General features: G+C 38.1%; 2 protein-coding genes across 3 annotated transcripts in view; both read left to right on the top strand.

The window, feature by feature from the left end:
- Positions 1–15347, top strand: part of LOC126457930 (juvenile hormone esterase-like) — a 561537-nt gene that overhangs the window by 394025 nt on the left and 152165 nt on the right. The window lies entirely within an intron of this gene.
- Positions 1–15347, top strand: part of LOC126457931 (esterase FE4-like) — a 179200-nt gene that overhangs the window by 156152 nt on the left and 7701 nt on the right. For both annotated transcript variants that reach the window (XM_050094642.1, XM_050094641.1), the window contains exon 9: positions 146–293. In XM_050094642.1, coding sequence (XP_049950599.1) covers positions 146–293 — 148 coding nt within the window. The remainder of the gene's footprint in view (positions 1–145; positions 294–15347) is intronic.

The following is a 15347-nucleotide window of genomic DNA, read 5'->3' as shown; positions in this document are numbered from 1 at the left end:
CTTGACAGAATTTGTGATCTCAGTATTGGCAAAAAATTTAAGTATTTTACAGTATATGCATCTATAGTAAGAAATAGTTTTTTTTACTTGTGTAATTACAACACATATAAATCATATTAAACTAAATTTATTTTTCTTTTCACAGCTTTTAAGTGATATATACTTTCTAGAGGGAATGAACAGTACAGTTTCATCCATGGCAACTAAAGCAGAATTCCCTATTTACTTCTACCGTTTCAGCTATGAAGGAACCTTATCACCTATTTCTGTCTTCACATATAATGGTGTAGCTGGTAAGAAATATTTTAAGTGATTCTTTTCTATTTATTCATAAACTATATTTCAATTTTTCTGTTATCACAAAATAATAATCTCTTCAGGTGGTAACATTTATATATAAATTTAGTTTTTCATTTCTTGGTGTTGTAAAAATCAATCATTGAAACTACTTTATTGTATTGCATTATACAACACTTCAAAAGCGACTGTACTGTTTCAAACAGTTTTTCATTTGCCCATCATGGACAATTCTTAAGAGGATTAATTAAAATTCAAATGGTTAGGAAACACGTAGAAGCATTTCTCATTATCAAATATGCCAGTCATTTTAGAAGCCACAAAAATACAAAAGTCGTAGATTACAAATGCTACTGATGAAAATTACTTCTTGAGGCTTTTAGTGATTGTAATCTTAACGTGACACCAAAAAATAGTACCCACCACATTTTTAACCATTAACATTCAATATTTAAAAATTCATTTTTCTCATTTTAATTATAGACTATATATACCCAGTTCTGAGATGCACTTTTTTCTGGTTTTTGGGATGAAAATCAAATGGAAGTTCTTACTACACCGACATGCTTTGCAGGCCAAAAATAATGGTCACAAAACTTCTGTGTTAGTAAAAATAAAAAAAGGCTAGAAGATGAGTCTACTCAATTCCCCTGGAGGCAGGTGTGTATGCAGGCCATACAACATCTGCAGTATAATGAAAATTATCAGAAATCAAAAGGTAATTGGCAGTAATTCCAAACAGGATGATGCCAATTCTGCAACCACTTGATGTCTGCTTGAGTAAACCATTTAAGGACAAGCTTAATTGGATGTACATGGGCTGGCTTTCAAAAAATGACTGATAACTGGTACAAGCAGGTTGTATAAAATGCACAAGTTTGTCACAAGTGTGCAACTAGACTGATGATGTGTGGAAGTGGGTGCCAAACCAAATTGTGCAAAAGGCATTTAAAAATGTTTGATATCAAATTCACTAGATGGTACTGAGGGTGATGCCCTGTCTGAAGAATTGAATTACAAAGGATTGAGTGATAGTGATTCAGAATTAACTAATTGATATTTTAATCATTCCATAAAATTTGTATTATGAATCTAATAAAATTTTGTCATTATTATATCTGCTTTTAATTACTAAGTTATTTTTATTCTTATTTTGTGGCCTTCACGAAAAATATACTATGAAAAGCTGTTTGACAAGCCTGTATTTATTATTTATGTCAACATGGCCAATGCTACAGCTTGGATGTTTTCCTACTAGTGACAAGAGATGGTTCCTATGAATTGTGAATCACATACTTTCTTCATCATAAGATTAATACAGATATAAACATTATGCTATGTATTCTTCTGTGTTATCTGTTACGTCATTAAAATCCTGTTCGTCTAAGAAACTGGAGTGGGACAATGGCAAACATGGAAGAATATGCATATCATGCTCTGTTTACATTCTTATGGTGAAAAGTGAAACAGTCAGAAATGAAGCACAGCAAGTGACTTCCATGACTATAAATTATATGCAGACAAGTTATGTGGTTTTTGAAAAAGGACGTGCCGGCCGCGGTGGTCTAGCGGTTCTAGGCGCTCATGGTCTAGCGGTTCTAGGCGCTCAGTCCAGAACTGCGCGACTGCTACGGTCGCAGGTTCGAATCCTGCCTCGGGCATGGACGTGTGTGATGTCCTTAGGTTGGTTAGGTTTAAGTAGTTCTAAGTTCTAGGGGACTGATGACCACAGATGTTAAGTCCCATAGTGCTCAGAGCCATTTGAAAGAGGACGTTAATCTACAAAAACCCTTTCCTAAGCTCCACTGTTAAGCTTATGATTTGAACCAAATTGCTGTAGCTGTATCTTAATCCAATCTGTCTAATTTGTATCTCATGTTAGCATGAAGCATCTTCATTGCAGTTTTGAAGTGTGGCCTAAAACTTTTTTCCTCCTTGAATTTGAGTCTCACTTTTTGGGTGCGGCTTAGATTTGTGTACTTTGTTTTTCTTGAATTTAGAGTCTCATTTTTTGGGTGCAGCTTATATTCAAGTAAATATGGTATACAGTAAAAAGCCAAAATGTGACAAGTGCCCACCATGAGATGAATGCTGCCTGATGGCATTGCAGGCAAGAAAAAAAATATAAGTAGAGTAGAGATGAATGAGAATTCATTCTAATGAAAATATGGGCCACAAATGGGGAAGTCCACTGACATAAGTGACTTTGACAAGAGGAAAACTATGCTCCAACAACAGGAAACAAGCATCTCAGAAACAACTAAGCTGACTGGCTGTTCACATGGTAGTTGCAAGCATCTAAGGAAAGTGGCTGAAGGAAAGTGAAACTGTGAGTAAATTACAAGGTTTTGGATGTCCATGACTCATCATAGAACTTAAATGTTTGAGGCTTGCCCACTCTGTAAATCAGAATAGACAGTGATCTGTAACAGATGTGACAACAGAGTATAATACTAGTGCAGGCACAAATACTTCAGAGCACACTGTTCATGCACATTGTTGAACATATGGCACAACAGCAGATGATCCCTGTGTTCCCATGTTGACATTAACAGTTACAATTACAGTGAGCACAGGATCAATGAAAACATTGCCAGGTCAGATGACTCATATTTGTTGTTACACCAGTCACTGATTGTGTTCAGATGTGCTGTCATCCAGGCAAATGGCTGCCAGAAACATGCACTGTACCATGGACCCAGACCAGTGGAGGGAGTATTAGGCTATGAGGGACATTCATATGGACTTCCATGTAACCTGTGGTTGAAATCTAAAGCACCAAAAGAGTTGTGAACAGTGTGAACATACTGAAGACCACTTGCAATGTGTAATGTGTGATGTCTTCCCTGACGACAATGACATCTTCCAACTGTCCATATCACAAGACCATAATCATGCTAAAGTAGTTTGATGAGCATGAGGGTGATATCACAACAAATTCATCTGATCTGAACCTGATGGAACACATCTGGGATGATATGAAGCACCAGCTCTGCACCCACGAACAACCAGTCCAAAATATATGGGAGCTGCTTGCCCTGTGCATTGATGTCTGATGCCACATACCTCTGTAAATCTACCAAGGACTTGTTGAATCCATGTCAGGCAGAATTACTGCTATACTGAGTACTAAAGGTGGGCCAACATGCTATTAAGCAGGCAGTCATAATGTTTTGGATCATCAGTGTATATCCTATACTATTTTAATTAACTCTGTTTCCTAGGTGAATACAATGTATGGCAAGAAATGAACAATGGTTCACAATAAATTGGCCTTGAAGGTCGGAAAAAAGAATGTTTTTCACAAGAACTTTTTGATTCTGAACTAAAATTATGTTGCCATATTTACATGTAAAGCTGGGTCTGAGGAACCAGTTTTTGAGAGTGTTTCTCAAATATGAAGTTTCCTTGTCTATAAGTGATATGAAAGTACTTAAAATTTAAAAAAAAATTGGAATCCAACTCTGATACAAAAATGGCAGTGAGTGAGAAGGAGGCTTTGCATATCATCAAAAAGGACTGTCATCATGTTTCTGTTGCAGCCAACATATGGAAAAAGTTAAAGAAATTGTGTTGTCTGATGACACTTAAGATTCAATTTTCGAGGAGTCACCTTGATTTTTCCCCAAAAATTTGGGTACTGGCAGCAAGGAATAAGATGAGTACTTTCATCAAGATGTCAGTGATATCAGGGCTGCAGAAATACTTATTTGATGTGAGATTACTGTTGGTAACATCACAGGGAAGCATAAAAAACAGTTCAGTTCATCAAAGAAAATACTTTATAAGATGATTTAAAGAGCTGAGAGAAAGGGAATATAAGACAATGAACACAAAATATATGTGTAATCAACCCTTTGTACAGGCTGAAAAATTACCTTTAATTCCAAAAATGATCTGCTAATTTTCTAGTCTGTAATGAAGTGACAGGGTGAAAAAAAACTGTATGTAACAGAAAAATTGGTGTCAGGTATGGATTTTGTGCCCAAAACACTGAGATTGCCTACCAAAATGTAATCAAAAAATATTTTGTCGCTGGCCTGTGTTTGCACTGATTGGGTCATGGGTAAACAAATTCTGTGAAATACAGAGAAAATTATTGACCAGGAAACAATAAGTTGGCCACAAGTTAAGATAGCATGTCTTGAAGTTTGTGATGCAATGATAAATATTCTACCACTCAGACTACAATGCAACACCTAGTGTGAAGAGCCATGTTAGGACAGTAATTATTATATTATCCTGGAAGTAATACAGACAGAGGCCCTTTATTTGACTTCTATTTCTTCTTATTATTGGCTTTGACTTTATTGCTACTCTTTATCAGTTGTGTTACTACTTTTTCATTCCTTTATCTCTTGACTATTTTCTTTATTTGCTACAAAGGCAAACCATTCAACTCAAACATGAGTCTTGAAACCACAGTAGTTTGTTAAACATCACTCTCACAGCTGGCATGCTCTTCACTCCAAACCAATGTTTTTTACTTCAAATTAATGTTTATACAGGGTGAACATTAATAAAACAACAAACTGTAGGGATGAATTTCTGACTGGGAATTGATAAAAAAAAAGATCCTATGAATATGGGTCCGGAATTAGTGTTATCATGGTAGATGGAATTAATGAATGAAAGTTCCTCTGAGCACATGCCATGTGTTCCTTGTGTGTTTCAGGCTGTGCATTGATGTAGCATACTGAAAGCTGCAGAATTGTCTGGTATTCATGTTGGGAACAAGCTAAGATGGTGTTTGTGTACTGCCAAGCAGATGGAAACGGTTGAGATGCAGCATGCCTATACCAAAACAAATACCCTCACAGACACCAACCACATCATACATTTCAAGCCATTTTTGGGTGTTCGTGTGATTATGGGTCTTTTCAGATAGATGACCGTACAGGAAGGCAGCAGACTGTGTATACACCTGATTTGGAGGACCGGGTTCTAAGAGATATTGATACAAACCCTAGCACAAGCCCCAGGCAAATGGCCCACCAACATGGTGTAAGCCAGAATACGATTATGTGTAGCCTGCATGGCAACCGCTACTATGCATATCACATGTAGTGAGAGGAAGAATCATCAGCAACCTCATTTCCCTCTATGGTTAGGATTTTGTCAGTGGTGTTCGCACCACACCATCACAATCAGAGGATTTCTGCCATCAGTCATGTGAAAGATTGCATTGCATCCAGTGGAGACCACTTTGAACATTTTCTGTGATGTGGATGTGATGCAACTCTGAACTGTGTACCATGAAGATCTGTTGTCATTGCATGCACAGTGTCCATTTCTGGACACATGATTGTGGGACCTTTTTTCCTCCATTTCCAGTCAGGAATCCATCCCTGCAGTTCATCAGTTTCATTAATGTTCACCCTGCACATACATTTAATTACCAAGGTGAAATTAGTGTTATGTGACACCAAAACAATCCTAGCATCAACCAGAAATCAAACCTAAAACTCTAGGGCTTGTAGTCTGGTGGGACTCTTGCACACCAAACCCTGAGACCACTTACCTTTTTCAGATAGTAACAAATGATACAGTGGTTTTAGAAATGTATTTCTAAGTGCTTCTGTTGAGAAGAAAATTAATGAGCAACCAGTAACAAGATATCCTACTGGTAGGTCAGTTCTGAGCTTGACTGGGGCCCATTTACTCCTCTCCTCTCCTCTTCCCCTCTCCATACTACATCTTCAGTTGTAAACAGAGCCAGTTTAAGGCTACCCTAAGAACCATAGTCGCAGTGGGCCCTGAGCTTGAAAGGGCTGCACCAGGAACCCAGTCAGAATTTGTTATTACTTAATGAATAGTCTGGTTTCCTTTTAAAAGGAAAAAAATTCTTCAGATTTAGAAATTAATAGGCTGCAGTCATACTTCTCCTGTTATTGAGAGCACCATCATTGCTGATTCCAGTTTTCTTTAAACTGGATAGCTTTGATGATACCCCCAGCTTATGCACAAATATGAGAAGAATTTGCTGTCACTACTGGTGCTGTATGCATTATTGCCTACAATGCTAGATAAAGTATGGCTTGTAGTCTGAGACTGGCAGGTAGCCTGCATTGACAGCCCTCAACCATTGCAAATAGTATGTGATTTGGTATTTCCAGAGCTAATCTGCAAGCCAGACAGGTTACAGGGCCCTAATGTTTTCAGCATATTGGTTCAGCAGCTGTCATGTGTGTGAAGAATGAATGGAGAGGGTGAGGGGTCATGCTATTGGAACCTATGATTTCTTTAATGCAAGAATATAAAATGAACTATAAGTAATTGTAGGGTGCCAAAAAAGAACATAGATGTGACATCCTAAAAGAGCAGTTGTGGCAAAAGGGTTTATTGAATACATTTTTAAACCAAACTGACAGTGTTTCTGTGAATGTACAGTGTGATGTGAAATTATAGCTAAAGCTTCATCAGTTAATAGCACTGAAGAATTTTATGTTTTGTGCAAGAGTGAACTAGTGGCTGATCACTGTTCCACTAGTGGAAATAGCCTGTGATAGCTTTACTGCAGAAGAAACCAGAGCTGACCAGCTTAGCAATTGGGGAACTTGGCCAGATATTATGAATGATAATTTTAGCATGTGTGCAATTAAGGAAGGTCTGTGAGGCATTAGTGAAAAAATGTAAAATTCCCTGTGGAAATAAGAAAAGGTGTTTTAATCTTTTTCATTGCTTCCAGATATTGTAAATGATAACTTTAGGATAAATGCAATTAAGGAAGGTCTCCAAGATATTTTTTCATTTCTTCCACCATCTTTCAAATGAGTTAAGCAAATGTAGCTTGTATATTCTTGAATGGAAGAAGCTGTGTATTGCTTTTGTTAAGTTGTTCAATTAGAGTGCTCACTCTCTCATAACAAATGCTTTAGAGAATGACAATACTTGATCAAATATTCTCGCTAACCACAAACTGCCCTGCAAACATATTATTGAAATGTGCAAGTGGAAAGAGCTTCCACAGAGAATCAAAAAGTCAAAATTAATGGATCAGACAGATCAACACAAACTGATTTGGAAGAAAAGAGGTGGTGATCAGTTTTGATAATGTTATTTTCAACAATGTTTCTGTGCTGAAAGAAATCTTTCATAAAGAGGTGAACATGAAATGTTTGGAAGTCCAAGTATGGAAACTTTTTAGGAGAAGTAGAATTAATGGCCAAGTATTAAATGATCATATTAATTGTGTAGCTAAACCTGGAAGATTGTTTACATACTTAAGAAAGGGCATACAAAATGAAATCATTCCCATAATTTATGATGAGACAGGATCTCTTATTAAGAATACCATACTCCAAAATTAATATTATTCAACAATATTGGACCATACTTCATATTTAAGACACAAGAAGCTATTAAGCATGGTTTTATGTGTGGTAGAAGTGTTTTCCAACCATTTACAACTGAAGAATATTTTTTGATTTTTGTAAGTGAGTCACACTACTGGAAAAAGTCTCGCAGAATTGCTGCTTCAGGTACTCCATAACCTTTTCAGGGACAATCTTCAGACAAGGCAGTAGCATGAATGGCAATAAGAGTGTTACTCAAGATTGAATCATCAAAGAAAATCCAAGAGCTAATTATATCTCCTGCTGTGGTTCATAGCTTGAACTTGGATGTTAGAGATGCCATTAATCATCTGTAATTGTGCTACTTTTTTGTTTCAGTTCAAAGAATGTTCACATTATTTTCTGCCTGTGTGAAGCACATAAACCTGAACCTGAAGCTGCTGTGAATTAAAAGATAGGAGGCTATGACAGAAAGTTTTTGGGCTGTGAGATCTGAGTTTACTAGGACTTGCATTAGTACAGTTAAATAACGCTTGCAAAAATGATCCAATGTGCTTCAGTGAAGTACCTAGTCTATTTAAAGAAGTAACAAAATTTAAGTTTTCCCTGTGTGTTTTGACATCGAATAGTGTCCTTTGCCTTGTCAGCAGAGTTTATAAAGCAATTCAGCAAGAAGGTATGCAGTTAGACACTACAATAAAATTAATACAATCAGCACCAAGTGATACTGAAGAATATAGAGCCAACAGTTTTGAAAAGGCTAAGATAGGAGCTGAGGAATCGGTTGCAGCTTTAGAAAATGTTGCTGAGTTAATAGAATCTACATCTGCAACTTTTAAAAGGCAGTTTTGTTATGAAAGTAAGGATCAGCCCACTCCAGGGGAGGAGAGCTGCTTCTATATTGTGGTAGACACCACTGTTATGTCTGTGAAGGAAAGGTTTCAGCTGCACGGTAACTGCTGTGACGTGTTCAATGTTATTTGTGACATTAAGATGTTCACAACAAAGAAATCTTGCAGATGCTTTGACAGACCATAAAAAGCAATCAAAAGATACAAATTCACAGGAACTTATAAATGAATGGGAAACATTGTCCACTATGCTTCCACAAGCTGCCAACAGATTTAGAAATACTTCAGTAGACATTTTCCCAAATGTAACAATTTGTTAAGAATATTTTTTTTGCAAGCCAGTGTTTGCAGCTGGTGCAGAACATAGCTTTTGAAAGTTAAAGATCATGAAAAATTGAGATCTTATAAGCAATGAACGGGTAATAAGTCATGACATAATAGAAGTGGAAAGATAGATTGCACATTCACTCAGCATGAAGTTAGTGTATGTTTTGCTCCTCAATAGCAAAAACAATTAACATTTAGCTGAGTCATTTTTAAAATTATGTTTGTAGAATTTAGTAGGCTTTACCCCATTTTATTTACCATTAGACACCCTCTATTAAACTGTGTGCCTAATTTTGCATGGTTGTCGTGGTGCACGTAAAAGTTATTACCACCTGATCAGCCAAGTGTAGCTCAGAGTTATTGCTACTTGTAATAATTCATGTTAAAGAGTGATAAAGGATCACAGAACAAAATTTAAGAATGCATATAAATAGAATTTATTTCTATGACAGCTCTCACTGGCTACTTGTTTTGGATGTAAAAACAGGTCAACATATCACATAATAAGGAAACCCACTGCTGAAATAGCCAGTTTTTGCTTCTTTAAAAATAAAAATTAAACTCAAATGCTAAAGTTCTACAGCCATTACAATATCTGTAGTAAACTGTGGTTCCCTCAATTTGTATGAAATATTGTAAGTAATTTTTTTTAATATATTACGGAATCAGCACATGTGCTTGCTGTTAAATTTGCTAGTTAAAGAAAAACATATTTGACACTATGATTCTTGATGTGTTTTATGAGAATTATTTTGCAAATGAGATGCAACAGTGAAGTTCTACTTCACAACATGTCATGACACAGAGGTGACTTTTCCAAATGAGAAACAAATTTTGACAGATGTAAGGAAAACTTTTCTGAAAGATTTGGAAAAATATTTAGTAATTTAATAAAGCAAACACAACCAAAATCAGTTCAGAATTGTTTTAGTATTACTGTAATGTTGAAAATGGCAAATGAATTGTTATATTCCTAATTCTCCAGCTCTATTTTGTGTTGGTTTCAGGTGCAGTTCAGTCATTTCAGGTGCATATACATACATATCTGGTGCATATTTTCCTTGTTTTAGTGTATATTTCCAGTATTATTGTCCATATTTAATGCATAAATGCATACATTTAACACAAAACAATCAACTGGCAATCTAGCTTGAGTGACAGCACTGTTGTGTCCACTTTAAAAAAAATAGAAGACAAGTGGAGATACTATGAAACTTACATTACCCAGTATTATTAGAACTTGAACTTCACGTGCTACACACTCCACATAAAAAATAACTGAATTAAAATTTGTTTTTGCCAATGAGTCCTGAGATCATGTAAAGTCATGGGTAAGCTGGTACTTAATAAACTGCTTTCATCCTTCTACTTCAAACCATTCAAAAACATACAACTATTTCTGAACCTCTCTGAAAAAATGTGGGAGCCTCCATGTTGATACTTTCTAGTACTGAAAGCATCAATAACAGAAATATTTAAACAGCATCCCAACTCTAATAATGCTGTCATCGCTGATATTTGTGTGGTATTAATTTTTAAAACCACCTTAGTCTCTTCGTAATACATGTGCTGATTGAAGAATTTGGATTCTACAAATGTAGCATATGCCAACAGTGCTCCATCTGGTTATAATTGCACCAGATTTATTGTCAAAAACAGGAATAATAATGTTATCCATTAAAGTACTTTGTACTTTTTTCATTCTCACCAGATATCTAGGACACCAAAAATACTGTATTATCCCAAACCTAAACAGATACAATACACATTATGTACAGAAATTTATCAAAGAACTGTTTTGAAGGACAGTACTGTCATAATATGATACTTACATTCTCTGTTTGTCCAGACTGTTCATGTTTCATTATAGTTTTCTTCAGGCTCCATTTCTCTAAATTTTAAGGAGGACTTTGGGTTGAGGTACAGCAATCACATATGAAATTAAAACTGACTTCACATCAAGTTTGAATGTGACTGTTTTATTACAATCATAGAGAAATACATTTGTTTTTGTAACCACATCTCAACTCACTTGTCTCTGACTTCTTTGTTCATCTACAACCTGATAAAGCCTACAAACGACTGGTTACCATGAGATCTTTCTAAGGACTAATGTGGTGTCTGTTCTGCAGAAACATGCTAATTGGAACTGCAGTCACAGCTGACATAAACAGTGCTAATCATTTGCCAACTCACACATGCAGATTTACCATTACACTAAATTTTGGCAGTGATGTGGCACACAGTGGCCTGCATGAGACAAAGCAGGCAGGCAGTGCGAGCTGGATAACACATGACACATGTCTCTGATATTTCTCACTGCAGGCCATATGGGTCTAGTTAACACAGCTCCCCACAAACACACATACAAAGTCTTACTACTTGGTTAATTTTGTGGTGTCTTTCATCAGTACACAAAAGAGACAGTGCTACACAGGCCACTCTGGAAACCATCCATTTGATGACACGACCTTTATTCTGAATGGTTCACATGTTTGCACAATGTGCTTATCACTGGAGTGTGTACCCTCCAGGAGCAGTGATCAAGCCATAACACCAGTGCAGTGTCCTAGTACAGACATTAAAGACACAAGTTTGTTTGTAACACCTAGCAAGGCATGCCAAAATAAATGTTTAGTGCGTGGTTGGGGCAGTGCCAGCAGTTCACTGCATGTCTAGAACCATAAGTGGTGATGACATCACATCCCCATTTCACTCATGACCCCAATGTGCTTCTTTGATGTGTGTTGTGTTATTTCCATTGTGTGCTTATCCTTTGTATGAGAACTTCACTCTAAGCCAAGATGTTGAATTTAGAAGACTACAAAAGACTATAGAAGACCTGCTCACATGCAGCCGGAGATTGGAGAGTTTGTTACAGGTGCACTCTGCATGCACAGACTCAGTGCATCTGTAGACAGCTCAGGAAAATGTTGGCACACAAAGCCCCATCACACCGGCACCTCCTACTGCACTGGGCGGGTGCTGGTCTGGCTGCCTCCCTTTTGCCATTGTGACCCTGTCGTGTGGTTTAGTGAAGTGGAGGTGGTCTTCATGAGTAACAATGTAGCCTGTGACTTTGCAAAATTCACACATGTAGTGAGCCAGCTCAACCAAAACTACGTGGTCAAAGTATGAGATATAATCACCAGCCTGCCAATGCAGACCTCTTACAAATGACTCGAGGAAGAACTGATCCATCAGACCTCCTGATCCAAGGAACAACAGGTGGATCTCATCTGAGTGTGAGTTAACAAGCATTTCACTCACATTTAAATATATGGCCAAAAGAGTCATCCTTCAAGAATTGTGAAACAAACCCTGTCACACAGGACTGTGTGCCACAAAGAGCACAGATTCGCCACGAGATGGGGAAATTTACAGGAGTCTATTATGCTGAATGAGACCTAAGTGCTGTAGTGTGCGACTGAGACAGACGAGAACCTACAGTGTAGGGAAATCCCAATGAACCCACAGTAATTTTAATCTACCAACCTTCATAAATTTGCATGGCGGTCCCAATAAAACGTGAATATTGATCATATCTATAGTACTTTAGGGTTTACTGTTAAAGTGAAATTAACAAGTTTTGTTACAAAGACCCGAATGCTTAAATCTGAACACTTTGGTCAATCTTAATGAATGACATTTCATAGAGAAGTGCATCATTAAAATGACGGATGTTGTAAATATCAACTTTGTAACTTTATTTGTTTAAAAGATCTAATAAATTTAAATTATCAGTATTTTCAATTAAGCATCAGATCATCATTTCCTCCACAAAACACGTTGAACGGTGACAGAATGACACCTTATTGAATCATTAGGTAATAAAATTTTTGTTGTAAAGTTTAGTGTATAATACTTGCTTTTGTTATCAGAAAGCACATCGGTGCAAGGCTACTGGTCATGACATTCAAAGTTAAGAAGGAAATTATATTGGTTTTATGTAAAAGAATTTAATGTTTATTATGTGATGCATATTATTGTTACTTTATTTAGAACATGAAAGTGGTTAAGCATTGATTATTTAAATATGTTAAAATTTATAATAATGCAGAATAAGCTGTAGCCAATCAGATGGACAGCTTCAGGGAAGGGAACTGCGCTAGTCAGTTGAGCAACAATGTTCGTCATGTGGGGGATGTGGCCGGAGATGGGCAGAGGAACAGTGTTGGAAGACACAAAAACAGACTGTCTGTCTTTAGATAGCTAGGAAGTGAAACAACTTAGAAAATGTCGCATTGTGTGGTATCGCGGGACTTAGTAATTGACTGGTGAGCAGCTGTGCACCTTGGGTGAACTCTGACTTTTCACTTAGTTAATGAGGTGGAGTACTGGACTTTTAGTTCGTGATGAGATTGTGAATGATCAAACTCTGTCAAATGGGTATGTGCTGGAGTGTAACAGTAACTCTAAATATGACCACTTTCACTATTAGTTTGCTTTCTGAATAAACATTATTCCAACCAAATCACAACTGTGTGGCCTACATCATTTATGGGTCATTAATTTAGTTCCTGATATTATTATTATTATTATTATTACTGTTATTATATGTTACATTAACTTTGTATTTTGCAAACTTGCCATCAGCCAGACAATTTAACCAAAGGGTCACAAGTGTCTAATTTAGGGTCTGTAATGCAACATGTGTGGTTCAACCCCTAGACAAGTTTGAGCCAAGACGTTTTGACGAAGAGGAACTGCACGTGAGCCTGAACATCTCTAGGATGTTAGCTTGCATGAGGAACAATGGGCACACCAATTGCTGCACCAAGATAAATGTGGGGACTGAAGACCTTCCCAGTTCCTACATCACTTGGGGAGCCGGTACTGGATTCACTGTTATGCACTAACTGGGTGTGCAGCCTCCCCACTCAGGTGCAGGTGGTAATATCAGTGCAGACAGAGATGCAGCTGGATGCCATTGCAAACTTGGCCAACCATATGTAGGGCACAACGATGTCTAGCACCATGGCCATGGCAGCTTATGACACCATTCCAACTCCATGGTGGCATGCACCTCCTGTAGCCTCTGCCATGAACACAGAGTTGCACCAGCTAGTTCACAACTTGGGCACACAGGTGGCAGCTCTCCCCACACAGGTCAACCAGTTGGCACCTTCACAGGCAGAGGTCAGCAGGCACCGCAGTGGTAGCCAATTCAGCCACCACCAAACTGGCTTGCACAACTGGTAACACAGCTCCAGCTGTTCGAATGGTGCTCCACTGACAGCAGAGTGGCCGCCAAGTGACTTCTGCTGGTACCACACACACTTCAGCAAGAAGCGACAAAATGATGTCCTCCCTGCACATGCCAAAATGCCAGCTGCAACCAGGCCTAGATGCACCCAGCTGCAGTTCAGTATCCAGGCATCTTATAATAGCAGAATGGGCAGGCAATGTGAGGTACCTCTTTGATATGAGCTTGGACATCTCGATATTCCCCCATTTTTGCTAAGAGAATGCAAGCAGGCCTAGGCACTCTCTCTCACTGCAGTGAACAATTTGGCCATTAAAACTTATGGTACACACAACCACAATTTAGATCTAAAGGGCATTTACTGTGGCTAATCTCAGTGAGCCGGTCATGGGAGTGCATTTTATCTGCCATTACAGGCTGCTAGCTGACTTCACAAACGGCCTGCTCACTGACGCAACAACAAATTCAAAGATAGTGGAACAGAGCCAGCAGGACACATTCTACACTATAAAACTTGTGAAGGGCCCTGGACCTTACACTGACATTCTGGAAAAATTTCATGAACTCACCAACCCAGCTGGTGCACCGAATGACACCCAGCAATGGTGCACCACATAATAACCACACCCAGCCCATCCACATCGTACTGCCCACATCGACTAATGCTCAATAGAGTTTCAGTAGCAAAGGCTGAGTTCAAGGTCATGCTGCATCAAGGCATCGTTTGGCCATCAAGCAGCCCATGGTCATGTTTGTTGCATTTAGTTGTGAAAAAAGACAATTCATGGTACCCATGTGAGGACTATCACACCCTTAATACACAGACAGTGCCAGATTGATATCAGGTACCACACCTTCAAGATTTATATCCACACATTGGCAGGCTGTGTCATATTTAGTAAAACTGATTGCGCACAGGTGTACACACAAATTTCAGTGGTGCCCAAAGACATTTAGAAAATGGCCATTTGGGCTTTTGAAGAAAGTCTGTCTTTGACTTTTGGTCTCCAGCATCTGAGTGAAGCTAGAATTGTCATCAACACGGTGAAATGCACATTTGGTGTAACGGAAATAGTTCCTTGGCCATTTAATCACCCCCACTGTATCGATGCCACAATGCCACTATCGGAGAAGGTACAAGCGATTGTGAACATGCCATGTCTGTAGACAGAGTTATGCTGCTACCTCAGCATGTTGAAATTTTATCACTGCCATCTGCCCAATGCTGCCACCATGCAAGAACCTATGACAAGTCACTGCAAGGTCCCATCCTGAAAGGGAAGACTTCTGTGAATTGTATGGATGCACTGGAGCAGAGCTTTATGGAGTCAAAGTGGAAACTTGCAGAAGCGATGCTGCTCGTGCCCCCAG

Source organism: Schistocerca serialis, chromosome 2 (assembly GCF_023864345.2).
Source record: "Schistocerca serialis cubense isolate TAMUIC-IGC-003099 chromosome 2, iqSchSeri2.2, whole genome shotgun sequence".
NCBI lineage: Eukaryota > Metazoa > Arthropoda > Insecta > Orthoptera > Acrididae > Schistocerca > Schistocerca serialis.
This window is presented reverse-complemented; position numbering and strand designations above follow the sequence as displayed.